The sequence below is a fragment of the Macrosteles quadrilineatus genome, unplaced genomic scaffold (assembly GCF_028750875.1).
Source record: "Macrosteles quadrilineatus isolate MER2022 unplaced genomic scaffold, UCM_ALF_1.0 Scaffold_5__1_contigs__length_97177068, whole genome shotgun sequence".
NCBI lineage: Eukaryota > Metazoa > Arthropoda > Insecta > Hemiptera > Cicadellidae > Macrosteles > Macrosteles quadrilineatus.
The window spans coordinates 25,124,843-25,152,353 of NW_026542598.1; the positions used below are offsets into that span (position 1 = coordinate 25,124,843).

At 36.6% G+C, this 27,511-nt stretch overlaps 2 protein-coding genes across 3 annotated transcripts in view; both read right to left on the minus strand.

Annotated features, from left to right (window-relative positions):
• LOC128993931 (uncharacterized) overlaps window positions 1–14,540 on the minus strand; it is a 31,612-nt gene extending 17,072 nt beyond the window's left edge. The window contains exons 1-9 of the mRNA XM_054418058.1: window positions 14,469–14,540; window positions 13,218–13,247; window positions 12,385–12,420; window positions 9,578–9,604; window positions 7,938–7,967; window positions 6,406–6,432; window positions 5,519–5,602; window positions 4,876–5,016; window positions 120–149 (exon numbers count right to left, since the gene is read on the minus strand). Coding sequence (XP_054274033.1) covers window positions 120–149; window positions 4,876–5,016; window positions 5,519–5,602; window positions 6,406–6,432; window positions 7,938–7,967; window positions 9,578–9,604; window positions 12,385–12,420; window positions 13,218–13,247; window positions 14,469–14,507 — 444 coding nt within the window. The 5' untranslated portion in view covers window positions 14,508–14,540. The remainder of the gene's footprint in view (window positions 1–119; window positions 150–4,875; window positions 5,017–5,518; window positions 5,603–6,405; window positions 6,433–7,937; window positions 7,968–9,577; window positions 9,605–12,384; window positions 12,421–13,217; window positions 13,248–14,468) is intronic.
• Window positions 14,541–21,317: 6,777 nt separating this feature from the next.
• LOC128993932 (uncharacterized) overlaps window positions 21,318–27,511 on the minus strand; it is a 72,614-nt gene continuing 66,420 nt past the window's right edge. For both annotated transcript variants that reach the window (XM_054418060.1, XM_054418059.1), the window contains one exon: window positions 21,318–21,596. In XM_054418060.1, coding sequence (XP_054274035.1) covers window positions 21,372–21,596 — 225 coding nt within the window. In that variant the 3' untranslated portion in view covers window positions 21,318–21,371. The remainder of the gene's footprint in view (window positions 21,597–27,511) is intronic.

Consider the following 27,511-nt stretch of genomic DNA (forward strand, 5'->3'; position numbering starts at 1 on the left):
AATTAAAAAACACACTCTTGCATTTACTATGAAGTTACTGCTACTTGTGTTGTTTATAACTAATGAATAATTAACACATATAAAAACTTTTAAGCATAACTTAATATTAGATTACTTACATTTGGATCTGGGTCCCATCGCAGATATGACTGGAAAAATAATTGTTTTAGGTTACAAAATTAATTAAACTGGATCTGTAAAAAACTAAATTTTTCTATCTTATTTGTTATGCAATTAAGCTTATCCTATATATAATACGAGTAAAGTTTGAATACTTGTTACTTCGATCTGGGAATCGGCTCTAACAAAAACGTTTTTATTTACGGAATAACTAAGTTCTGGGTCAAAAATTAGTTCTAGACCAGTGGTATAGCCAGAAAAATCTATTTTCGCCATAATATGAGTACATACTTTTGAAAATTTAGCATGGACCTTATGAGAAAACATTCCGCCATTATTGTCATTTGTTTACGTTTTAAGACATTACTCGACGTTCTGTACCCACGGGCACCTCAGCTTGCGCATGCACAGAAAGCTCTTGAAGCACTTTCCGAGGTAACTGTTGTACTTCTGATGTGTATTAGCTTCTGACATACAATTTTGTCAACTTGAGACAGAGAGAAAGAGGACGACTCGACTTTTCTCCAGTTCATTAAATCGTTTGATGTATAAGAATTTGTATTACTTTATAAAACTTTCCAGAGTGATGAGTTTCTAATCCATTAAAAAACTATTCTTACATTATCCTCAGCTATTATATTATTATTCTTATTACTGGTTATTTAATACTTTTGCCAATATAAACGAGCGATATATTTTATTTTTTATTATTTTTGATGCCTTTAATAATAATTATCATCACTAAATTACTCTTTTCGTTGGTTATCGAGTCGTGTCGTTGTCAATAATGTCGTCTGATTCTGACTGATGTCAGATGTTACACTGAATCGGTCACAGGGATAATAATTAATTGTAACCTACAACTAGCTGACCTAACTAAGTTTGAGTGTTGCTATTAGCAGTGTGGGATGATTGCACTGGACAGTTTAGCTATCTTTTTCAGAAAAATAAAGTTTAAAATAAATTAAACCCTAGGATTTGTTCTTAAGTTTTGGCCGTTTTGAGATGGTTGCTTTCAGGACTTAGTTAAGCCTAGCCTGAACAACTGGGTTGGTAGCTTGACTTTGTGGTTCATCCATGTTTAGTTTATTAACACTAATCAATGCCTAATCTAGATTATACGTGCCTTATTCTACTCCGTTTTAAAACTAATATACATATGCATAAGCTTTCATTTTTGTATTCAATACTGGGTACATCATTAAGGTAACTCGGTTAGGTTGCTTTTTATAAATGAATAATTTCATGAATCACTAATACCCTATATCATATAGGTGTGTTCAGTTATAGGTTTAATAATGACACTCTCTCAAAAAAGTACTAATACTAACCCAAATAAAATATATTTAGGTAGCTTTAGGCCTACAAAGGATGAGTGTTTATATTTATATCACTCATGTTTTTATCTCTGTGGTTATGTTTTAGTTATGTTTGCCTTAAGATGGCTATAAGTTTAGGACTAGATATCAAATAAACTCCCAATTAACTCATAGGACAGCCTAGTCCTTAATTTGTCAGTGTCAATAAAATAGTGCAATTGTATCGAGGACAACCAAACTTGTATATACAACCATGTTTATACCTAAGTTTCCTTTTTGGTAACTACCAACAAGGATCAACCGTATTGTTTTCAGTTAGAAAGTGTCCTGAGTTTCCGGAAAATTGTAACTTATTACATTTTAAAAATTAAGAGTAAATTAAAGGTTTCGGTTTTGGTTTCGGAGCGAGTCCAAGTTCTTGCAGTGACGAAGATTTTCTTACTGCTGATAGCCTTTTTTGAATTCTGCGTGAAAAATACTGAGTAATTTCTATCGTTTGGGCCATTTAGGGGAACCAAATTTTTTTTTAAAAACACTTTTATCTCTTCAGTAAACTATGATATTATTATTTTATAGAGAAGTTAAATAGATGTCAAAAAAATATCGCAAATTATTATTTTTGGGATAGAATTACATTGAGTAAAGAATGATCTCAGAGTATAGTGTAGTGATAAAGTTTCCCGAGCAAAGCTCGGCCTCCAGGTACTCTATATAAAATGAGTAAAGTTTGCAATCTAGTTATTTCAATTTCGGAATCGGCAGGAAGACACACTACTATACCTAGGGTATGAAAACTAAGTTCTGCGTCGAAAATATGTTCTGGGCCTAAGTGATAAGTTAAACATTTGTTAGTTTAATACTAAACTGAAAAAACAGCAGGTATTTGCAATTGATTCTGTTCATAAGTTTTTTCAAGGTGATTTTGGTTTATTCAATATACTGTATTATACTAATTGTTTTTTGTAATACATATAAAAGTTAAACTATGATCAATAATCGTAGTTTATGGTACTCATAACAAGCTAAACTATGAAAACTATTTTTTTCCTTAAAATCGTATTGATTAAATAGAGATTAAATTGATTTTGGAAAAATTTTGAATGAATATTTATTTAAGTTTATGTTTTTAACTAGACTTTGAACTTTACTTACATATATTACATATTAAGAAAATTGAGTTGCAAAAATCTTACTAGTCTGAAGTCTTAACACATATTTCTGTTCTTCATACAGGGAAGGCAGATCTTATGCACGGCTGCAATTTTTTACTGATTTCCAGGGATATGACTAAGAATAAAAAATATAATTTGGTTCTATGCTAAAAACTAACAAGAAGTATCACGAAACCCTATATATGGTTGAAATTTACTTCAAGACTGGAGCCCATCCCAGTTTTTGTGGTTTAATTGACTACAAGAGTGGAACTCACCCAGTATGTGTGGTTTAATTGACTACAAGTGTGGAACTCACCCAGTATGTGTGGTTTAATTGACTACAAGAGTGGAACTCACCCAGTATGTGTGGTTTAATTGACTACAAGAGTGGAACTCGGCCAGTTTTTGTGGTTTAATTTACTACAAGAGTGGAACACACCCAGTATTTGTGGTTTAATTTACTACAAAAGTGGAACTCACCCAGTATGTGTGGTTCAATTGACTACAAGAGTGGAACTCACCCAGTATGTGTGGTTTAATTGACTACAAGAGTGGAACTCACCCAGTATTTGTGGTTTAATTTACTACAAGAGTGGAACACACCCAGTATGTGTGGTTTAATTGACTACAAGAGTGGAACTCACCCAGTTTTTGTGGTTTAATTGACTACAAGAGTGGAACTCACCCAGTATTTGTGGTTTAATTTACTACAAGAGTGGAACACACCCAGTATGTGTGGTTTAATTGACTACAAGAGTGGAACTCACCCAGTATTTGTGGTTTAATTTACTACAAGAGTGGAACACACCCAGTATGTGTGGTTTAATTGACTACAAGAGTGGAACACATCCAGTATGTATTGGTTTAATTGACTACAAGAGTGGAACACACCCAGTATGTGTGGTTTAATTGAATACAAGAGTGGAACACACCCAATTTGTGTGGTTTAATTGACTAAAAGAGTGGAACACCCAGTATGTGAGGTTTAATTGACTACAAGAGTGGAACACACCCAGTATGTGTGGTTTAATTGACTACAAGAGTGGAACACATCCAGTATGTATTGGTTTAATTGACTACAAGAGTGGAACACACCCAGTATGTGTGGTTTAATTGAATACAAGAGTGGAACACACCCAGTATGTGTGGCTTAATTGACTACAAGAGTGGAACACACCCAATTTGTGTGGTTTAATTGACTAAAAGAGTGGAACACCCAGTATGTGAGGTTTAATTGACTACAAGAGTGGAACACACCCAGTATGTGTGGCTTAATTGACTACAAGAGTGGAACACACCCAATATGTGTGGTTTAATTGACTACAAGAGTGGAACACACCCAGTATGTGTGGTTTAATTGAATACAAGAGTGGAACACACCCAATTTGTGTGGTTTAATTGACTAAAAGAGTGGAACACCCAGTATGTGAGGTTTAATTGACTACAAGAGTGGAACACACCCAGTATGTGTGGTTTAATTGACTACAAGAGTGGAACACATCCAGTATGTATTGGTTTAATTGACTACAAGAGTGGAACACACCCAGTATGTGTGGTTTAATTGAATACAAGAGTGGAACACACCCAGTATGTGTGGCTTAATTGACTACAAGAGTGGAACACACCCAATTTGTGTGGTTTAATTGACTAAAAGAGTGGAACACCCAGTATGTGAGGTTTAATTGACTACAAGAGTGGAACACACCCAGTATGTGTGGCTTAATTGACTACAAGAGTTGAACACACCCAATATGTGTGGTTTAATCGACTAAAAGAGTGGAAAACCCAGTATGTGAGGTTTAATTGACTACAAGAGTGGAACACACCCAGTATTTGTGGTTTAATTGACTACAAGAGTGGAAAACACCCAGTATTTTGTATGTATTTCAAACCAATGATGCTTCTTGGTCTCTATGCCGAGCATAGGTTTAGGATGCATAATTAATATGCTTAGTGATAAAAGCTAGAATCAAGCTATTAAAGGCTTTGCTTAAATTGAAAAATTTACCCAATTGGCAAGAAAGGAATTTATCTTAAGCAGCTCTTAAAAGAATAATTAAGGTTTCAATATAGCTTGTGAAATAATGGCAGATTGATGTGCTTGAGACTTTGAATCACTACCTATCATCATCGATTAAAGAGTACATCTGTATTATAAATAGATTGTCTACACTTTAATCCATGGTAACATATGCATTTTAATATATTTTCTAACGCTTAAAGTATTTCAGATGTATATATTATCAGCACACCAGTTACAGTAGACCCTAAACCAGGCTTACCTCATCTTTCGATTCAATTCTAAAACCAATCCAATTTAGTTTGTATTTCTGTACTAACTCTATCGAGATACCATCTTTAGCGACAGTTAAGAAAACCCCATTTTTTATGTTCTTCTTTGCAAACTCCGCCGCAGCATTAGTCTGAAAATTTTCAACATATTTTTAGTTATATGAGTACTGAATTATGCTTTTACTTTTCATCATTAAAACTATAATTTTTATTTAGTGTGCAATGTATAAATATATTCGCTTTTCTAAATGAGACAAAATTCAGATTGCCATTTTGAGAATCCACACTCGAGTAATGCTATTTTGAGACCATTACCAGGAATACAAACTGTAGCAATAGGCCTATTTGATGGTCTCGATATGTACAATGGATGACGAAGGAATTTCAGAAAGATACTAAGACGTACATCATTGGTGTGTCATAGTTCAACGTTTGACCAATCTATCAATATCCCTTTACCAGTTAAGTTAATTCTATTAGGGATTTTTATACAATAAATGCAGGATACTAAAAAAGGTTGAAACCAATACTTTATGTAAGTACTTTAGGTAGTGTATATACCTATATAGAAAATGCTTTTAAAATGCAACATCAGTCAAAAGTTACATGATTACATACAAGGAGATAACTTACCTTGTATTTTTCAATTTCCGTTTGTTTCACGTGAATAGCAAGTACTTTGTCCTTGTAGATTGCATGCCTTGATTCATACTCCTCCTAAAAAAACAAGGGTAAATGTCACATTCACAAAATAAATTTTATCAATTCTTGGACAGTACTGCCGGTCTGTTTATCATAATCGATTAAACATCGTATTACGCCATTATTAGGTCACAGATCCAATGTTTTTCTCAATCAAAAAATTATTTATGAAAATGGGTTTTTTAAAGGGAGAAAACTAATGTTTCACATCAATATTTGCGCTCATGGGTTAACAAACAATTAAAACGGCTGATTGTTTTAGCTAACTAACCTGTATTACCCAATGACCTTTGAACACAGTACTGTGGCTAAAATATTTTTTTATAGGGTAGAGCACAAAAGTATACTTTGATTACATAAAGTATCCATGCTCATGATTTTAAGTAGCCATTATTAATGATATACTATAGGAATTAAATTATAGTTCTGGTGCTTTCCAAGGTGAATTAATAATTAATTCTTAATATCTTTCTTTTTTTAAGAATTGATCAAATTAATATCTTTCGCTCAGAATCATGATTTTCTAAACTCATTTGGTTACAAGTTTTTTGGCGCAAACTTTTACAATCTTATGCCAGAGCTATCTCTAAAGTTTTACCCGTAAATATTTTGAGCATTAAATCCAAAATTAAAATGCTTAGGCCTATTATAAATTGTATAAAAAAATATCACACATATGAAATAATGATTTATTCCACCATAATTACATAAAATACAAATCAAATAAAAACTCGGAATTACGTTGCCACAGAAAACAGTTAATGATATCCATTATCTATCTCAAAAGCTTAAGTAACCGCATGGTTATCAATACTTACGTCCGATTTCAAAACATCCGTTTCAATCTGAAATAAAAAAAATCACAAAATAACGTCTACCAACTTATCAAAGCTTATCACCACAAATAGCTTAAGAAATGTTCTAGAAATCATCATACTATGCTTCATGAATCACCGCAAGTAACGCTGCCTTCTTCTGCACCGCTATTGACTCCAACTACTGTCAAGCAATCTACCTTACCTGAGAGTTCTACATCAGCTCACACAGCCTCACACAGTCACCGCACCACCACTCTTCTTGGCACCGCTGCTATCCAGATAAGAGATTCTGCAGGAAACTACCACACAATACGAACTCTAAGCTACACAATGTTAACAGTTGATGCCAACTGGCACACCTATTCGCCCAAATCCTAAAAAATTGGATCTTTGTAGTATTGTTCGCAAGGATGAAATGTTGACTAATTAAAAACACACCATCCTTCTCTAGTCTCTTCACAATCAAAACTCCATCTCTGTTTTACTAAAAAGGATCATAGTAAAAGATTATCGTAATTGTCAAATTTAGGCGGATGGCATAAGTGTTGGACAAAACACACTTAAAAATGTTAAGATATAATAAAAACTCAATGTTATTTTAACTTGTAATTTCATCACCGTTAATGAATTGACCAAACAGTATTACTAATACGTATAAAGACGTATTAGTAAACCGGAATCAAGCAGTTGGAAGATTCCTAAGCCGCTCCAATGATGAGCAAAATTTAAATACACCTTTGGTCATATTTTGTTACGTTTTATCACCAAATCTTTTGCTCTACGAAAATAATAGTTTGTCAGTGAAAGTACAAATAGCTACCAACAATGCAAAAATACACTACGATTGATTACAGCAATCGACAACAAATCGCTCATTAACAAGCACTCGAACATCCAGGTGAATAAGTGAAGAAAACATTCAGCGGAGGTCCTATACTCTATCTAAATGATTCACTTTTACCCAGTGGCCAAAATATGACTACTCTTCAGGCCCGCGACAAACGTCTTGAAAACATCTGGCTTGGCTATACATTGCAATATGGCGAAAATAAATTGTGTTATTGTTGTTTACAAATCAAGATTCATAAGATATTCTTATATTAAATGGCGACGAAAAACCCGATAATCCTTTTGTTTTATAGCTTGAGGTCACATGAAGTAAATACAGTCAACATTTATGATGGTAATACAAATATTTTCCAGCCTAGTCACCATAAAGATGGCGTAAATAATTTTAAACGAAAGGTGAGGATTATCATAGTGATTTACCAAAAACAAATAAAAATTTCGAGTCAATGAAATAAAACGATTGTCACTTTAAAAATTAGAGTTAAATCATTTTGTTTATTTTAATGTTGAAAACAACGGCTTTAGTATTTCACTAAAGGTTGATAGCATATTTTGTATTGTATTTTTTTTTTGTTGTTTTAGTGGTATTTAGATTATAAAGTAATAGAAAGTAGATTGAGTAAACAAGTAAACCAAGTGTGAACAGAGGTGTGTAAACTACAGAATATAAATAAATGACTCACCTCCCAAGACGTTTTCCCACCGGTTTTTTCCTGAAACAATGATAGACTTGATTATTTTTTTAAAGGGAGTTTACATTAATGGCGTACACATAATATATTATACTAGGGAACCCGTGCGGCTCATTGGGCCGCATAATAAGAACAACAACGTTGAGGAAATTTGAGTAATTGTAGCAAAATTCTATAAGTTACTAAATAAATTTATAGAAATTGATTTTAATATATCTAATTCTTCTACATTTCTGCTCTCAGTTTTCATGAATGCTAAACATTCTCCATCAATTCCAGTGAACATGTCTGTAATATATTGCAACAAAGCATGAGACCTGCAGATAATGTTTTGTTGCCTTACTGATAATAAGTGTAAAGCAAATTGAAGTTGGGCCACTTTATTTTGTTAAGCAGTAGTTCTTTATTTTAATTGAGGCGTCCCTCTAAACCAACTCTTTTCTCTGTTGGAAAATAGTAGACGATAGGCCATTAGATCCAATCCTGAAGAGTGGGGTGCTATCACATTCTTCAGGTGTGATACTAATTTTAGGTATACCACAATCCCTGGGTTACTAAATCTGGGCAATCATCATCTGCTTTGAATATAGCATCAACAACATATAAAGTTGGCCACTTGCAACGCCTTTATATCTAAACTTCTGCCAGAGTATACGCCTAGCATCTGCAAATCCTCACTTTGTTGAAATGGAGTTTCTGTCAAATGTTTTTAAGGCTTGGAAATATGAATTTACAACTCTTGAATGAAATTCGGATAGCAGGTTTCATTTTCTCACATTGAGCTGCATATTTCACGTACTTCTTCTGAATCATAAAAATAAACTCGACTGTGGTGACTGTTTCAGTTCTGTAATGAACTTGACCATTGAATATATACAAAATACCATTCCCTAGTTTTTGAACTAATATTGCCACTAACTCTTACCAAATGAGTTGTTGCAGCTTTTCTTTTGACTACAAAATGGAGGCCATTTAAAATATTTGATGCCAAATTTCCCAAAAAACCGTTACCTTTACGAAAAACTTGCAGCACATAAAAAGTTAGTACATTTTATTTAATTTTCAATGATACTTTATTTCTTAAGAATGGATAAATAATGACAGAGAATCGTGTTCTTATCGTAATGCATGACCACCTTTCTCCATTTAAACAATGGTATACTCCTTTTAAATTGTTTAAATATCTTTACAATCATCTGTACGTCAATCAGGAGTTTTAAAACATAACAGCTGATTGAATAATTTGTTTTTGTTATTTATAAAGTATTGTTGTCTAAACATTACTGCAAGTCTTTACTAGTTGCTTACGATTCTTACAACCTAGATTAAGTCATTATTTATTTTGTATTTTTCACGTTATTAAGATGACTATACTGAAGGTGAGAAAACACATCAGAGAAGTGCTGCGATATGGTTTATTTTTTATGGCTCGTGGCAGTGTAAGGGAAACGGCTAGATTGTATGCAGAACACTATCCGAACAGGCGATATCCTAATGGACCTTCAATGCTGTATAGGCAATGTCCAATGCCCATAGGACATTCGGTATTCAGACATGTTCAGACAACAATACTTTTATTGAATAAACTATGCAGAGGTATGTTGACTAAAGAAAGTAACGATTTTACTCACCTTCCAAATCTCTATCAATTCTGGGTTCTGAAAAAGATTGTCAAACTTATTTGTGGGAAGTGATATTTGTATGTAACTATTAAATATATTATTTAACTATATCACAATTAAATGATTTTACCTACGACCGTTTTTTAACTAACCGTTACAGTTCAGTTCTTAGAATTAAAAATATTCACTTGTTAAAAAAATAGCATTGTTTTTTTTTTCTTAACAACACCGGTAACGGACCATTGAGGCTCAAGGATCAAGAGAAAAGAAGTAAAATTGTAATGCTTCGTGTATCAAATGTAGATCCTGTAACGAGTTATTTTCCTAGGGGGGTATATTTTCGTTATTTGGGCCGCGCGTATGTTGAGGTAAGCAAGCGGCGGCGGCGAACCTGGCTAGCGCCCTTTGACCCGGCTTATCAGTTCGGATAAGCTTGGGTATCCTGGGACTACCGGATAGCCGAGAAGGACATTCGAGTCGTGGATCACGAGCAGTAAGGAAGAGTTAGCGTGTGTCTAGTGAGACGTCCAGTGATTTGGGTGACATCGGAGAGTGGTGATACCGGTGAACAGTGTTGGTGTTAAGTTGGGTGTTAAGACCCACTGCTGGTGAGTGGACGACGTTCTTTTGATTTTGGTTAAAAAGCTGATATTATTAGTTTGAATATATTAATATCTGATTTTATTGCGAGAGTTAGAGTTGTAACCGTGCTGGTCAAAGCCTGACGGTAGTTAGGATTTATATTAGTCAGGAATAATATTAAAGTGTATTCCTGACGGTTCTGGGCAGGTGCTAGAGCGCAAATAATATAATTTATTGACTGTGGTAGATATTATTTTGCGTTGTACCAAGAGTTAGTTACACTACTAGTAACTCTGAGGCCCGACAAACCTAGGCTGCACGATTTAGCGTGCGTAGTTGGAAGCACGTGGCCAGTAGGCTAGTAGCTAATATTATTAGCCTATTAACAGTAGCCCAGCTAACTAACATTAAGTAGGTAGTAGCACAAGCAGTAGCAGTAGTAGGGTTGTTGTTGATTAATCATTTGATTAACTTAATTTAACCTGAACAGCTGGTTTCGTAATCCAACACGTTATCTCGGTAGCTTGGGTAGCGGAGTACCGGCTATCAGATAATATATTTATCTAGTGTTTGGAACATATTTAATATTTATTTATCTGCTACTAAGTAGCTCAATAATTTGATAGTAGTGCAATTGGCATTTAGCTTGGCTTGTTTGGCTTGGTATTTATTGAGACCAGCTACTAGTGGTGTAGTCACTCTACCTATAGTGCACTTGTATTGTTATCTGGTATTATTATTGAGTGAACTGTTTGATTGTTAGCTTGGGCAATAGAGTTGTGTATTGGATTATAGTGGCCTAGTAGACCCCACCTGGTGATAACTCGCGTTGTGGTTTTTGTTGGCAAGTTGTCGTGTAACTCACCGTGTTTTAGGCACTCTGGGCTTAACTATTGGATAGTTAGGACGAAGCCCGAGTTGCGTAGTCAGCAACGACCCCCTAGGAGAGTGGAGAATCGGCGTAGGCCTGGTAGTGATTATTGCACGTTTGTTTTGGTGACTTGTTTTTGACTTGTTCACAGTGCCCGTGTATGAGCCAGTCCTATACCGGTTAGACCCGGCTATTGGCCTAGTGGTTTCCCTGACCTTATCGCAGACCCTGGAACTTTACCCAGCCATTGTAGGCTGAGCTATCCTCGGCAAACGGTTGCGACTGCACTTACTTTTAATATTATTTTTTCCAGTGCAGAAAATTTCGTCGCAATCCAATCAAAATAGAATAGTTATAAATGTTTATTTGAATAAATAGTATATAAGTAATTTATTATAATCAGAGGAAGCTTCAACTTTGTCGTTACAAGTCTGTTCAATATGTTGCAAATTTTTACTGTTGTATTCGCCTCCGTATTAAGTTATGTTCGTATTTCATTGGTACACAAACGTCAGGGCTCATCTGAGTTAGACATTAAGCATTAGGCTAGATAGGGCGAACTATCTCTGGGTTAGTATGCCAGTTTCACTACCTCAAAAGTGACATTGGTTTGTAAGGTTACAATCTCCAAATCCAGACAGTGTTAGGCATAAAACAGTTTTGCCAACAGATGATGAATTATTATGTTTTTATTACTTTGAGTAACAATTTTTGTTTGTTTGTTCAGTTAGCACAAGCACAAATAGGTATAGTATATATATAACTATCTTTTATATTCAAATTCTCAGTATTTTCTATCCCAAGACCCAATAAAATTAGCTTGCATGAAATCCTCCCGAGAAGTGATTTATTGGCATTCAAAAGGGTCATGGTGGGTAAGCCTCTGGATCGTAAATTGCAATATAAAAATGGTTTATTTTACCTTTTTGTGTCAAACGATCCGTGTGTAGTCAGTGCAACTACAGCTGGTTGCGTCATGACTGCTGGCAACATTCACGCGACACACGACAGCAGTCATGACACAACATCCATCGGCGCCTGTCTCGTGTGTTCGTCACTTGGCCGAGTTCGTAAATTCGTGTTATTTAAATGTTTTTTGTGTATTACGTGTATGTAGACATATTTATTTCGAAAAGTTCATCTATGAATGAATGCTGTTTTATCTAACGTTCTACCAACAACCTGAATATTGCCCTAGTGGTATGAAACAGCTGTAGTTGCACTAACTACACACGGATCTTTTGACGCAAAAAGGTAAAATAAACCATTTTTATATTCAAAAGAGTTTTGTTTAGAGTGCTTTATAAAGTAATTACACGATTTTAAACTTAGTTTATCAAACTTATGAGTATCAACAACTTACGGTTTGTGGTGGAAAGTCGACTTTTACCCTCTGTAACTAAGAAAACAAATTGGTGATAAAATCATTTTTAATTATTTTATATCTTGTAAATTACAAAAATTATAATTTAATGGCGGAAAACGTTAGTTAATTTCAACATAGAATATCATACATGTAAAATATGAAACAAGTGTTTTACAAATTATATTAGTTATTGATCTAAAACCTTTCCATTGTCAGATCAAACTCATTTTATCACTTAGGCTATGTTTTTAAATTTATAATTTTGTTGATAGCGTAACGCATTTCCCAGCATTCAAAATGAAAAAGTTTGGAAAAACTACCTTTTACTACTTAGTATTTAATGTTATATAATTTAACAAATGCCAGGAGTGGTGTTTGTTTTCTTACCCAAATGAACATATTGTTAAACAAAAATTAAAAGACAGGACTAATTGATAGTTTAATAGTCTTGGTTTACGAAATAGTTCAATATATCACAATTAAATGATTTTACCTACGACAATTTTTTTTTTTTTTTACTAGCCGTTACAGTTTAGTTCCTTGAATTAAAAGGAGTCACTTAACAGCATTGCTTTTTTTTGGTTTTACTTAACAACATGGGTAACGGACCATTGATATTCAAGACCTGAGAGAAAATAAGCAAAATTGTAATGCTTAAAACTTCAACCAATCAGCTGTTCAGGCCAACTTAATGGTTGTGTGGTGCAATTAGTCTTTAGTACACACTCTCGCATTTACTATAGACTTCACAGCTACTCGTGTTGTTTATTAAAAATCAATTAATACATAGAAATAGTTGAACAAAACTAAATATTATAAAATCGTCTTACCACCGCAGCCGTCTCCAGTACTAGAAACACCTGGAAAAATAACTGTTTTACATTTCAAAATTAAATTAACTTGATCTGTAAAAACTGTGTTTTCCAAATTTGTTATAATGCAATACTTTTTATACAAAATGAATAATGTTTTTAAGCCTGTTACTTGGATTTCGGATCGGATACACCCTTATGTTTTTGGTATATAAACTAAGTTCTGCATCAAAAATGAGTTTTAGGCCAGTTTTATAGCCAGGAAAAAAACTGTTTTCACCACAATACGCAAGCAAACTTTCGAAAATTTACCAAGGGCCTTTTGGGTTGTCAAGCTGCCATGACGATTTTGCAAGAATATACAAAATCCTAACACACCTTTATATGGAGATGAAGTTATGAACAATTCAATCAAAACATTTAAACAACGAGTATATTACACTAACAATTTATAATCAATCAGATATTTTTCCAGCAGTGAAATTAATAAGAAAAAATTATTAATTTAACTCATACTTTTTTTAATAAGCAGTAGATTTAGGGTTTTTATTTTGGCTCTGCCATTATTATTTCATGTAAAATAAGGTATAAACAAAATTGTGTAATATTAAATATACTGCATTTTAATTATATTGGTATTTTACCGATCGTATTTCCCTTGGCCTACATAGACCTCTGTAGTTTGAGACGTTTTAATTTTCTTGGACCATAAACCTATACATTCCAATGAGTTAACTTGCGTTAGCTGAAACTCCATTTCAGGCCTGCAATAGCTATATTTTCTGTTTTATAACAGAACATCTTGAAATTGGCTGATTAATGTTGCTTTGAGTATTTTCAGGGTTATTTTTATATACCTTCCTAAAAATATTCAGTGATAATTCAATTTAACATCTACAACAAACATCATGTTCCTTTGTAATACGATGTAAACTACAATAGACAGTAAAGCAATGTACTGTTTAATACATTACACCATACACAAACTAGTGAGCAAACAGTAACGTTATGGCATTTTCTGTATTATATAAACAAATATCACCCATCTTATGACACAACCACCTTTCACTTAAAGCGTTTTAAATGAAAAATATTTATTCAACCGATTTCCAGTTAGTCCAGATTCGTATGATTTTTTAGCTTGAATGACTAGATTAATATCCTTAAGTACGACTTTTATTAGTTCATAAAATAGCTCACGGAATTTTAAATCCTATACGACCTTCAACAATATTTGATCAAATTAAAGCACGAGGATATCCCACTTACCAGAACGGACATCCAAAGAATATGGTGGAAGGGCTCCATGTTGAAAACAGTAAACTGTACTGACTTGCATGCTAATTTATACCTGTTAGAATTGACAGGTTTCAATATATCAAATGTGTAAATGACGTAAATGTAATAATTGATGAGTTCATCTGCTGTGGAGCACGTAAACAAGTAGGCAAGTGTGATATGGAAAACTTTTGTTGTTTAAGGAAATTTTTTTGTGTTTTTGGGTGATATTTTGGTGGCAAGCAAAATAAACCTAAATTATAAAAAAAATTATTTTGTTGGAATAAAAAACAGCAAAATCCACAGCAGCTTAAAAAAAAATGTATATTAAGTTGCTAAAATGTGTAATCTGAAAATGATTAAAGAACAATCACTGAGATTATATGAAAAATGAACATGGGGTGGAATTCGATATTTCAGGGGGGAGGTTTACCATTGTAAAAGGTCGCTTTTCGAAAAGGGTGCAAGACCTACAATCGTGCCAAATTTCAGAACAAAAAATGGGAAAACGTGATATAGGCCGATGCACTTGTGGTAACTTAAGGATTGTTATAAGGGGCAAATATAATTAGGAGAAGGGAATTTTGATATGGTCCGTTAGCAGAAATACAGTAAACTGTGTTTAGTTTCAATACTGTTGCGCCGATAGGATAGGTAAAGAGTCTGTTATAACTTTGTAAAAGAAGAAAATTATTTTAAATGTGACATAAAATTTAGGCCTAAATTTTAGGGGCAAGGAGTAAAGTTACGATAAAACATGTAGTTATCAAAATTTAAATTAAACTAAGGAGAGTACAAAGCATTATTAATATTTGAAAAAAAAAATACTAAATTGAAAAAAAATCAAAAACCATTTAAAATTTGATAGAAATGTACAAGTTTTTGAAAGTAGGGCGATTTTTTGGGGTGAACTAGTGCGGCCTTGGGTGAAGGGATATGATTTTCGGTAAACGCCAAAGAGGATTTTGTAGAAAATTTAATTCCTGACCATGAAAGATTTTTCTAATCTTTGCTATCTTTTAGCGTTTTTGAGTTATACCCGTTTAAAAAATCGTGTTTTGTCGTGTTCAGATGTCCACCATTTTGGATTTTTGGAGGGGTGAAAATTGGTGAAATTTAGCACTTTTGAAAATTAGATAACTTAGGGTGATATTCCTCACCCTATTTAAACTTCAAGTCTCTAGCACGTGTCTAAACGATTCAGATGATCATTCCAATGTCTTTAAATTTCTATGTTATTCTCCATAAGAATAACATGGGGTTCGTAAAAGTGGTAAAACCTTTCAAGTTTTGACATTAAACTAAGTTTTGGGGGTCAAGGAGTAAAAGTACGTAAAACATATATGAGAACATATATAAGTAAAATTTAAATTAAACTAAAGAGAATGCTAAGCATTAATAACATTCCCCGTGTGGTACCGGGTCAGAATAGGACCACAGCCTTCTCGGGCTTGTCAGGCGACTAAAAGGGTGACCCCCGGCACGTCAGTTATCCTGTGCTGGGCTTACGGAGGTCGGGCCCTGGGGAATTTGGGTAGGGATTTTTGTCCCCGAGTGTATACCCGTTCTTGACTGATTCCGGGCCGCTCCTTGCCGCACGATGCACTGGAATAAACACGATGGCTTTTAATGAAACCCCCAAAACACATTTTTGATTAAGAGCTCAAATGAGAAAGAAAAGACGTTGGAAGTGGAGCAGAACTCTTTTGTTCGTAGCTCCACGGTTCAGAGCTCACTATTACCAAAAAACGTGAGGACATCTCCGCCTCCTAGACCTTTCAAATGCACTAAGGAGTTCCCCCATTTAGGATCTCCTTCGGCAAGTGGAGCTGGGAAAGATGCAGATAAAGTTGGGGATGCACACGTCGAACTGATGGCGTTGCAAGCAACATTCCTGCCAATCAGTTCTGCTGTAGGGATGCCGGGGAACCGTTCACAGTAACGTTGCGGTCGAAAGACTCTGAGATGGTCCTTCTAAGTCAGGAATAACGCTCTTAGTCAGTGAACAGTACCAGTACCATGATAGGGACCCATCTTTTTGGTTCCCTGATAGTCTTGGTACTGCTGCATTCTGGGCGTGTAATGCAGCTTAAGTAAGTTGGATCCTTACAGAGTGGCTAGGAGGTTTCTTCGTAGAGCCATCAAGCTGAGTAAATGCAGTTGAGGTCGATTCCAACCCTTGTGGCCAGGGCTATTAACTTGTAACCAAGAAACTTGGCAACCACTCACTACCTTCCGTCATGAACGCTATGGAGAGGATAGTTTTATTTTTATTTTTTATTTTATTTTTATTTATTTTTATTAATTTATTATTATTTTTATTTTGTTTTATTTTTTATTTTATTTTTTATAGTTATTTGTTTTATCATGAATATTGTATTGACGCTATTTATGTATATTGTGTACTAAATTAATAAAAGAAAATTTGATTTGATTTGATTAGTCAAGTCTCTTTTCCCGGCTCGCACGTTACGCCCACTGCGGGATTTTGAAAGGGTGGATGACGTCCCACTTTTCAGTCTTGAAGAAATGAATCCGGCCGTCCTAACCCTGAAGAACAATAAGGTCCCTGGACCTGATGGGATACCCGGCGAAGTCCTCAAGAAGGTTTTGACTACTAACCCCTTGATCCTTTTGAGTCCCAGAGGGGAGGTAATTGCCCGGTGTTAGACCCGGCACTTCAGGTAGGCCACAGTTATGGCCCCGTTTATGCACCAAGTGCGGTAGCGGTAGCGACAGCGGGAGCGTTTTCTAACACCATTGAGTTAAATGGGGCTGTTTATGCACCAAGAGCGATAGCGATAGCGGTTGACCTCCCGCTGCGATTTCTAATTCGCCCGCTGTGTAGTTAGGAATCGCAGCGGTTGCTTGGGCTGAAGCCAGGGTTGCCAACTTGACCCACGCGCACGTGCACTTAGGACAAATAGTTGTGTTAATTATTTCGCAGAGTTTGAGTTGGCAAGACTGTGTCCCCCTTCCATTCTCCTTTAACCAACCGCTACCGCTATCGCTCTTCGTGCATAAACAGACTCATTTACAGCGGGAGCGGGCCCGCTATCGCACCGCTCCCGCACTTGGTGCATAAACGGGGCCTATGGACGACTGGTAAGCGCCAGCCCCTTAGGGGGAGCCTCCAGTGACACTCCCTCCATTCAGGGTGGGGGGGGGGTGTTTAGCTCTCAGTGACGCCGTTAACTCCGCCTCTCCTCACCTACCTGTAACTGTGGTTGTGACTTGAGTTCTTCGGGCTCGTCCTACCTGTTGTGTTCGACTGACATTTTGTGAGGCATATCCTCGACTTTGGAAGTAGCCTCGTCCTGGGAGGTGAAAAACCTAGCCCCCAAAGGGGAGGTAACTGCTCGGTGTTGGTATCGGCATTTTAAAGTAGGCCACAGACATGGACGACTGGGCATTGGGTCCCAGTGACATTCCTTCATCCAGGATGGAGGGGTGTTTAGCTCTAGGAGAGATGGAAGTGCATCATATTCTCTAACCTACCTGTGTCTGTGGTTCTTTGGGTTTCGGCCTGCTTGTTGTGTGCGACCAGCATTCAGTGTGGCAAATCCTCGACTTTGGAAGTAGCCTTTCCTGGAGGTGAAAACGGGCAAGTACCCGTAGCTCACGGGGACACTCAAGGGAAACGTAACTTTCCGCAGTGTGAGGGTAACGGTTTGTAGGCACTTATGCAAACCAATCCCTGTCTCTGAGCACGGACGGTATGGTTATCTTGAGTGTGGGGGGTTCTTCCCGGAACCTCAATTGAGTCAAGGGTGTCTCCACCTCTGGTGGATAGGTTCATCCGGGTGGGTCCCACTTCTATACCTGCCTCCTTTTGGGAAACCCTGATGGCCTGGCAGTGATGTTGGGTCTGACGGGCAAACGAAGTAGATCGGGTGCTGGGTCCGAGCCCGCCAGGGGTATCTGGGGATCTATCGCTCTGGTTATCTCTGGTTTCCCAGCAACTGGGTAAGGCCTCGATCGGGTAGTGGTGTAAATGGGAGGTTGGGGTTCCCCCGTCAGCGTGCTGACGGTCCCCTTCCTTCTGGCTATGATGGCGGGTTCTGCCTGTCAGGGATTAGATAGGTCCCGAGTGTTGCTTGCACTAAATGCGTCGGGGCGCTCCATTATGGTCCTCTAGGGCTTTGTACCTGGTGGAACCCAGGTGGAGTGACGCTTAAACAAGCAGCCGGAATCCCTGGTTAGGATTGAGGGGCAACCCTCTTTCCGAAGGGTCTGCTTCGGCAGCCGGCGAGCCTGATGACCTTAAGTCATCCGCCCATGATGTGCTAAAGGTTGATGCGTAAGCTTCGGCCTACATCATGGGGCCCGGGTATGTCTCACGATAGGTACCGGGTATGTAGTCAGGGGGCTTCGGCTCTCATGACAAAGAAATAATAATAAATAATATAATAATAATTGATCCTTTTGAGCATGTAGAACGCTAGGCGAAAGGAGTTTTCCCCTCGTGCTGGAAAACAGCTAGGTTTGTGCTTGTTTGGAAGGGGAAGGGAGACCCAGATCTGCCATCCTCTTACAGACCTCTGTGTATGTTGGATACGGCTGGCAAAGTCCTCGAAAGATTGATCCGTTCCCAGCTGAATGTAGCCGTGGTCGCTGTGGAGGACCTGTCCCCTCGTCAGTATGGATTCAGGATGGAACTATCTACGGTTGACGCTATTGAGAAGGTGAAGCAAGCCTTGATGAGATTTTAGGATTTTAACCACTACTCTCGTATAGTTGTGCTGCTCGTAACACTCGATGTGTGAAATGCATTTAATTCCGCGAGGTGGTGCGATATGCTGGATTCTCTAGAGAACACCTTCCACGTTCCGGCATACCTCATGCGCATCATAGAGGATTATCTCCGGTTCCACCTCCTCATGTATGACACTAAAGGCCCACGGACGATGAGTGTCACTTCCGGTGCTATCCAATGTTCCATACTCGGCCCAGACCTCTGGAATGTCACTAATGACAGCCTGCTGAGGTCTGAAATGCCTGAGAAAACGGCTTTGGTTGGGTACGCAGCCGACTTTGCAGCTTTGATAGCTGCACGTGGCGTTGAGCTGGCTCAGCTAAAGCTGAACCGAGTTATGCGTACCATAAACATATGGATGGCAGACCACGATCTCTTGCTCGCTTTGTGGAGATCATGATATTGACAAAAACGGATTGACACAATCGTTCCGTTAAGGGTGGGGGCCGTCGTACTGCCAAGTACTTTGGGGTTATGGTGGACAGCAAGCTTAGCTAGCAGGATCAGATCTTCCTTACGGTGGACGGCCGCTGGGGTGGTTTCTTCTGTTAGCCGGTTGATGACCAATGTCGAAGGGCCTCTTATTTAGATGTAATACTATTTTATAAAAAAAATATATTAATTTGACTCTGAACTGCTAAAAATGCATAGCTAGTAATATTTATCAAAGTCTATAGAAAATAAGAAGAAAATTTACATTTAACTGTAGGCAATTACAACCCAAATATTTTACATAATTTCCATACTTGCAATCTTTTGATTATTCATACTGTATTTTTAATAAGTAGCCTTCAATACATTTGACGGGCTACCATTTTTGATAGAGAAGAAATAGCTAATTCTGGTCTTCACAGTTCTCTCAGTTTTTGTAAATGATTCTTCAATATGAGGCGTCTCTTGATGGTTGTTTATATTTAAAAAAATTAGTGTGCCCCCATTTTTGGGGACACTCTAAATTTTTAAAATCATAAAATTTGACTTCCTGCTAAGACTGAATGTCCACTAAAATGATATCTCTGTATACCACTTAGAAAATAATTAGGGTCTTGACTTTTGATACCCTGTATGTATTGGTCTCAAAATACTCCTAGAAATACCGATTTTAATTTGAGATATTGATCTTGTATATTAATGTATTGTATATGTGTATGTACTGTATATTGATACTGTATTACTTTATCAAAAAAACATTCAATTATTTCTCGGATATTAAATTGTATTTTAGATATATTTACTCAACTCTAATTACGTTATCCTAAATGCTTTGATCCAAGAACCTTCGTTAAAAAACCAGCTGTCATTTTAGTTATTTATTATTACGATTGGACGCACCTAAAGCATGCTGCTGAATCACGAACAACCTAAGTTGTAAAAAAATGAGTTATTTATCATCGATTGATAGTTAAATGAGTTTGCTTGAAACCTCAACAGTAACCGTCAATTATGACGGGTTTCACCTAGTATTATTGTAAAAGGTATTAAATCTACATTTCAAAGGAAATATTTTAGAAAAATTCGAACAGATAAATGGAAATTCACTTAATCTGCAGGTATTATTGTAAAAGGTATTAAATCTACCTTTCAAAGGAAATATTTTAAAAAAATTCGAACAGATAAATGGAAATTCACTTAATCTGCAGGTTTGCTGTGACGCTGGTATTTGTTTCATAAAGGCTAGTTAGTAATTTCATATAATATACTTTTTATTTTACAAACATTAATATACACGCAGCATATCCTTCGATATATAGGCCTAAAAGAAGCTGGTTTATGTTAATACCTTTGATATATCCCTATAAACTTCAGTTTAGTCGGTTCACAAACAGAAACAACGTTACTTTATTAACCAACTTCAAAGTTTATTGAATTTTTTTTTACCAAAATAGTAACTAAACCTAAAATTCATTTTTTTAGCTATGTTTGAAATTAGTCCATAAAGGATAATTAAAAGTGCAATAAAGAACAATAAGTTATGAACCATTATGCTTAAGCACATCTATGTCCTTTTATCCAAATGGCTTCATTGTAAAACTGTTAAGTGTTTTGAAACTATAGACATGGAACGGTAAAATGCACAAATAATGTAGCCTTATATAATTCTTTATTTGATTACTTTTATATTTCAGTAGTTCGACTCGTTAAGCATTTGGGCCATCTTCCTCAGGTGTATCTGTGCCATCTTCCTCAGGTGTATCTGTGCCATCTTCCTCAGGTGTATCTGTGCCATCTTCCTCAGGTGTATTTGTGCCATCTTCCTCAGGTGTATCTGTGCCATCTTCAGTAATGACTTGCAAGAGTTTCTTCTTTTGGCATGAAACAATGTATTCGGCAACCTGCTCATATGGTGCAATAACTCGGATTACCTGGAAAGTAACAGATAAATAAGTATTAATTGTGATACCACTGCCACCAGTACACTATCGTCGAATATTCGCCCGAATGTCTTGTCGTATGTTCGGGTTAGATTGGGACCGCAAATGTTGACGAATGTGCATCCCGAACCACTCCGAACCAACCAAGTACACTATCGGCCGAACTGTGCCGAACCCAATATTGCGTATTCACGGCAAAACATTCGCGCCAAACTTTGTGAAACTTTTCTCTGTATTTCTTTTATACAGGGCGACTAAAAAGTGATGACACCTAATATTTTTCTAAGAAAATATAAAGAGATAACTTTTTGGTAGTCGTAAAATCTTAGCAGTAGGTTTCATTTTATGATTTTCAATATTTTAAATTGTAAACCCCCTTCTAATGACCCCCTTATTTTGAAGTGTTTATATAAACCTTAAGAATTGTGAAACCGAGAGTTCGCTATCAATTCTCCATCTAAAATGGTAGCCCATCAAATGTATTGAAGTATACATATTAAAAAATAAGAAAAATTAATGTTGTTATAACATTGGCTAAACTTTCAAAATCATAAAATAAAACTTTCTGCTAAGATGCATGGCCACCAATAGGATATCTATGTATATCTACTGTACTTAGTAAAATATTAGATGAGGGGTCTTGCCTTTTTATTAACCCAGTATAGCTATGAGGCTATGCTTACTACAAGTATGTATACACACACTAAGAAAAAATTACCAAGCCCTGAATTCGTAGAGGGTTATAATGAACTAAACCGCTTGATTTTTTCTGCATCATATTGTGTGAAATAAAATGTACATACGCAACCGGTATTTCATATGTTTGGCCAGGATTCTAAAAGACACATTATCTCTAAACAATGGGTGTCCGAAAAAGAACTGAAACATTTTAAAGGCAAATACTGATACCAAATACGAGACTATGATTAATGTTTTATATATGTATTTAAAGCTTAAATTCTTAAGTTTTATAAAAAAACTTAGTATAACTCGATATGAGCACTATTTGTGGCCCGGCATAGATTTAAGTGTAATTTGACCTCTTTCCAAGTTTTGGCCAGTAGTTCAGGGGATATAAACGGTACCATTTAATATGACATGTTAGAGGAGTATTGTTTCCCATAGTTTCCGATATTGAGATGGGGAACGGCCCTGAGTATTTTCTACAGGATGGAGCGCCACCACACTACAGTTTACGTGTGCGAGAAGCGCTAGATAATCGTTTCGACTATTAGTGGATTGGCAGGGATGAGCCCATCCAATGGCCTCATAGGAGTCCTGATATGACTTCTCTGGACTTTTTCCTTTGGGGGTGGTACAGAATGATGTTTACTCGGTGCAGATTCGGGATCTGAATCACCTCCGACAGAGAATAGTCGCATGCGTTGGTGCAACATCCCCTGAAGTACTGACCAATACCTGGGAAGAGGTAAAATTTCACTTAAATTTATGCCGGGCCACAAATGGTGCTCATATCGAGTTATACTAAGTTTCTAATAAAACTTTATAGTTTAAGCTTTAAATACATATATAAAACATTAAACATAGTCTCGAGTATGCATGGACACCCGGTATATATGAACCTGAAAAAATGAGTATTTGAACTAGAAAACAATCAAGAAGGCGAATCAAGTGAATTTCAACTAGTATCCAATAGAAAAGCTAAATCATCATCTTCCAACTTCCAACCTTCTACCAAACGATACAAAACAGTAATACAAAACAGGTTTAGTCCTTTAGCATCCACTACCGACAATGACGAAACTGCCGAATCTCCTAACTCTTCTGATAAATCTCGCATTCCACCCATTTTTCTTCATGACTCGAACAATTATCAAGCTTTGATCGCAGATATGGACAAAGTCTTAACGTAAAATTATTTTACCGTGAACAAAGGTAGTACCATCAAAATAAATGTGTCTTCCTCAGATGACTTCCGTGCACTAACAGCACATTTTGATAATTTAAAAGTACAATATCACTCTTTTTGTCCTCCTGAAAACAAACGTCTCTCTGTCATAATGCGAAACGTCCCAATCTCCCTTTCCGACGAAGAAATTCACACAGAACTTAAACGAATGAATCTGCCAGCTCTAAAATTTACTAGACTATACAACTATTGAACTAAAGCGAAAGTCTAAATCCATCCCTCAGTGTATTCGCTGTCAACGCTATGGAAAACTGGATCCCCGTTGTGTTAAATGTACAGGAAACCATTTATTTTCAGATTGTCCTAAAAAGAGAGAAGATCCAGTCCAGTGTGTTAACTGTAATGAGTCGCATACAGCTAATTATCGTGGTTGGCCTTACTACCTCAGCCTTAAGACACGAGCAATCAGCAAAAGAAATCAACTAACAACCAATCAAACGGAAATCAGCCATAAAAAAGTTCAATACAACTCAAGTAGTACTCAATTTCTTGCTTTGTCAACCAAAGACCGCAATCCTCCAGCAGGTTCTCAAAGCGAAAACTTTGCTACCCCACACAAAACTTATGCCAATGTTACAAACGGATCGAAACATAAACGTACTGAAACACAAACTCCCCATCCTGAACCTGAAAACTCAAAACACAACTCTTCACCCTATTTTAAAACCACTATTATCTCTAGTTAAACCTTACCTCCCTCAAATTAAATCGTTCATCTCTCAGTTAGTATCATCTATTTTCCAGAATAAATTATAATTTACACCCAGTGAATAACTTAAAAATACTTAATTGGAATGCGAATGGTTGAAAGGAAAAGCGTTCTTCGTTTATTGTTTTTCTAGCTCAAAATAAAATTTACATTGCTTGTATCACAGAAACCCATCTGATATCAACGGAAAAATTTACAATTCCAGGTTATCTCGTTTACAGATCAGACAGGGATGCGCCTAGAGCGTCTGGCGGAGTTGCCATTGCGGTTAAAGAAACATTGCTCATCACTCATTGTATCTACCTCACATGAATAACCTAGAAATTACAGCCATAAAAATAAGAATGAACAACGATGATATTATTTTATATTCTGCTTATCATGCTCCATGGTACAAGTTTTCAAAAACGTACATTGAAAACCTCTTTTCTGATAATACTCCTACTATTTTACTAGGCGATCTAAACTGTAAGCATGAAGCTTGGGGATGCCTGAAGACATCTCTTAGCCGCTGCTACTGCCTACGGAGTATCAACTGTTGCCCCAAATGAACCTACTCATTACTCATTCAACCACAATGTCAGGCCAGACATTTTAGACATTGGATTGTTTAGAAATATGCCTCGCCCAACACACATGACACCACTAATTGAACTTTATTCCGATCATCTACCAGTCATTCTTTCATTTGACGAACCACCTCAAATAGAACTTCCAAACAAAAAACTTATTAAAGGAGTAATCGACTGGGAAAAGTTTAAAGAATGCTTTCATGAAAATTTTCTCCTTCCTCGCCAACTAAAAGATAAAACCCAAATTGATGAGGCTATCGATTTGTTTGTCACTTCCATTCGTCTCTCAGTAGAACAACCAACGGTTCGTCAGTTTAAACCTAACAAATCGTTTTCATCGATTCCTCGATACATCCTGTCCCTTATTAATTTGAAGAATAGACTTAGAAGATTATGGCAACGCTACAGAACTCCTTCTTTTCTCAGAAGATATAATCAGCTCATTAGACGAGTCAAATGGGAATTAGACCGATTCAGATACGAATCTTATAATAAATATGTATCAAATCTGTCCTCTGTTGACAACAACTCTTTATGGCTCGCAACTAAACGAATATTGAAAGAACGCACCCCAATACCCATTTTAATAAACAACGGTCAGGTATATGAAAGCAAAACGGACAAAGCTAATGTTTTAGCCGATTACTATCAGCGTTCATTTCGTCCGAATGATGAATTTCAAGACCCTGAATTTTCAGCTCATGTTGCCACAGTTAATTCCTGCCCACTTATCACGGTGGAGCGGCCAATTAAATATACTTCTCCATCTGAAATCTCTAACTTCATCAAGTTGCTAAAAATCAAGAAAACTCCTGGACACGACGGAATACCTAACATTATTTTACATAATCTACCATGAAAAGGACTTGTTTTCCTTGCTTCTGTGACAGGTAGCCGAATAAAACAACAAAAATGCGCTACGAATAAATAATTTATTGAACTCAACTTATAGCAAAACAATAATAATGTATTTAGCTTCCGACTTGCTGTATGGAATCTGTTTATGTTTAGTTTACAAATACAACACAAATAAGTTGTTGGGGAACATAGCCTCCCGAGGAGTCTATGGGGAAAGGCGACGCAACTTACATGACCGATTGAATTGAATTTAGAATTTGGACTAACTCAACTGAGTGCGCTCTGCCCATAGCCCAGAGTTGGGCGTGGAGGGGAACCAGCCAATCACGTTGCGGCTTTGCCGCATGACGTCAGTGCAAGCCCCGGACAGTGCTGCTGCCTAACGATTTATCAGGGCATTAGGCAAACAATAGCTGCGCATTAACTGATTTCATCGAGCGACTTGCTTAGCTGTATCAGCAAATTCCAGCCATGCGCGTTACACTTCCCGAGAACGTTGGCCCGACCCAACGCTGAGCCATGCTGACGGAATATTCCATGGTGAGGCAACTGGTTGACGCAAAAAGCTGGGAGGTCAACAGTCCAATATTAGATACCCTCTTTTTATATTCGAAATAAAGCAAAGCTTCTGTGACGGTAAAGACAGGGTTTCCTGAGGGTGTAACAAAAACCTCCCCAACTGATATGTAATGGGTCTGGGAATTTTTGAGGCCGTCACACTTCTCTGTTCAACGCCTGTCTCACAAAATCATACTTCCCACGAATGTGGAAACTTTTTTTTCATAATTGTCATCCATAAGCCTGGAAAACCTGCATCGCAAGTAAATAGTTATCGCCCGATTACCCTCCTCCCCACATTGTCCAAATTGTTTGAAAAAACCATTAAACAACGCCTAGACTCCTACGTAGATAGTGCTTCCCTAATACCTCCTCATCAGTTTGGTTTTCGCTCCCACCATTCCACAACACATCAAATTTTAAGAGTTTCTGAAGACATCATTAAAGGATTTGAAAGAAAATGTCACACTGCTGCAGTTTTTCTTGATGTAAGTCAGGCCTTTGACCGTGTTTGGCACGATGGTTTGTTGTTTAAACTAAGAGAGTTCGGAGTCCCCTCCTACCTACAGAGAATTATTGAAAGCTTTCTTGAAGATAGAACGTTTTCAGTTTATATTGATGGCTCCATATCAACTGCCAGACCAATTCAAGCCGGAGTCCCACAGGGCGCAATTCTTTCACCTCTATTGTATAACATTTACACCTCTGATTTGCCATTGTCAAACCATGCCAAAAAAGCCGTGTTTGCTGATGACACCCTACTCTACTCTACACACCATGACATCGAAGTTGTGGCCAATAACATTTAAGTTTCCTTAAACGATTTGATGAAATGGTTCACAAAATGGAGAATAGCCATAAATCCGATGAAAAGTGAAGCGAAGATTTTTACCCTCCGAAAACCGTTAGATCCTCCAAATTTAGAAATTCTAGGTGAACAGATTGCATGGAGCCCTCCTGACCAAGCAATAAAATATTTAGGTGTATAATTTGACCGAAAGTTTAATTGGAAATTACATATTGACAAAATTAAATTGGGCTTATGGCAGATTATCAAAATTGTTTCCTTCAATCAACAAAAAATCATGTATGTCTATTATGAATGGAACCCTTCTATATACAGAGAGGAATGAAGTTAGTGTTAAAAATGTTTATGTGTTTAACTACTACGTATTGGCGACAAAATGGCACCAATTTAAGTTTCCATAACCTCACAGGTAGGGAATGACGGACAATTTAAGATTTTTTCAAAATATTTGTATTTGCTTACATACAATGG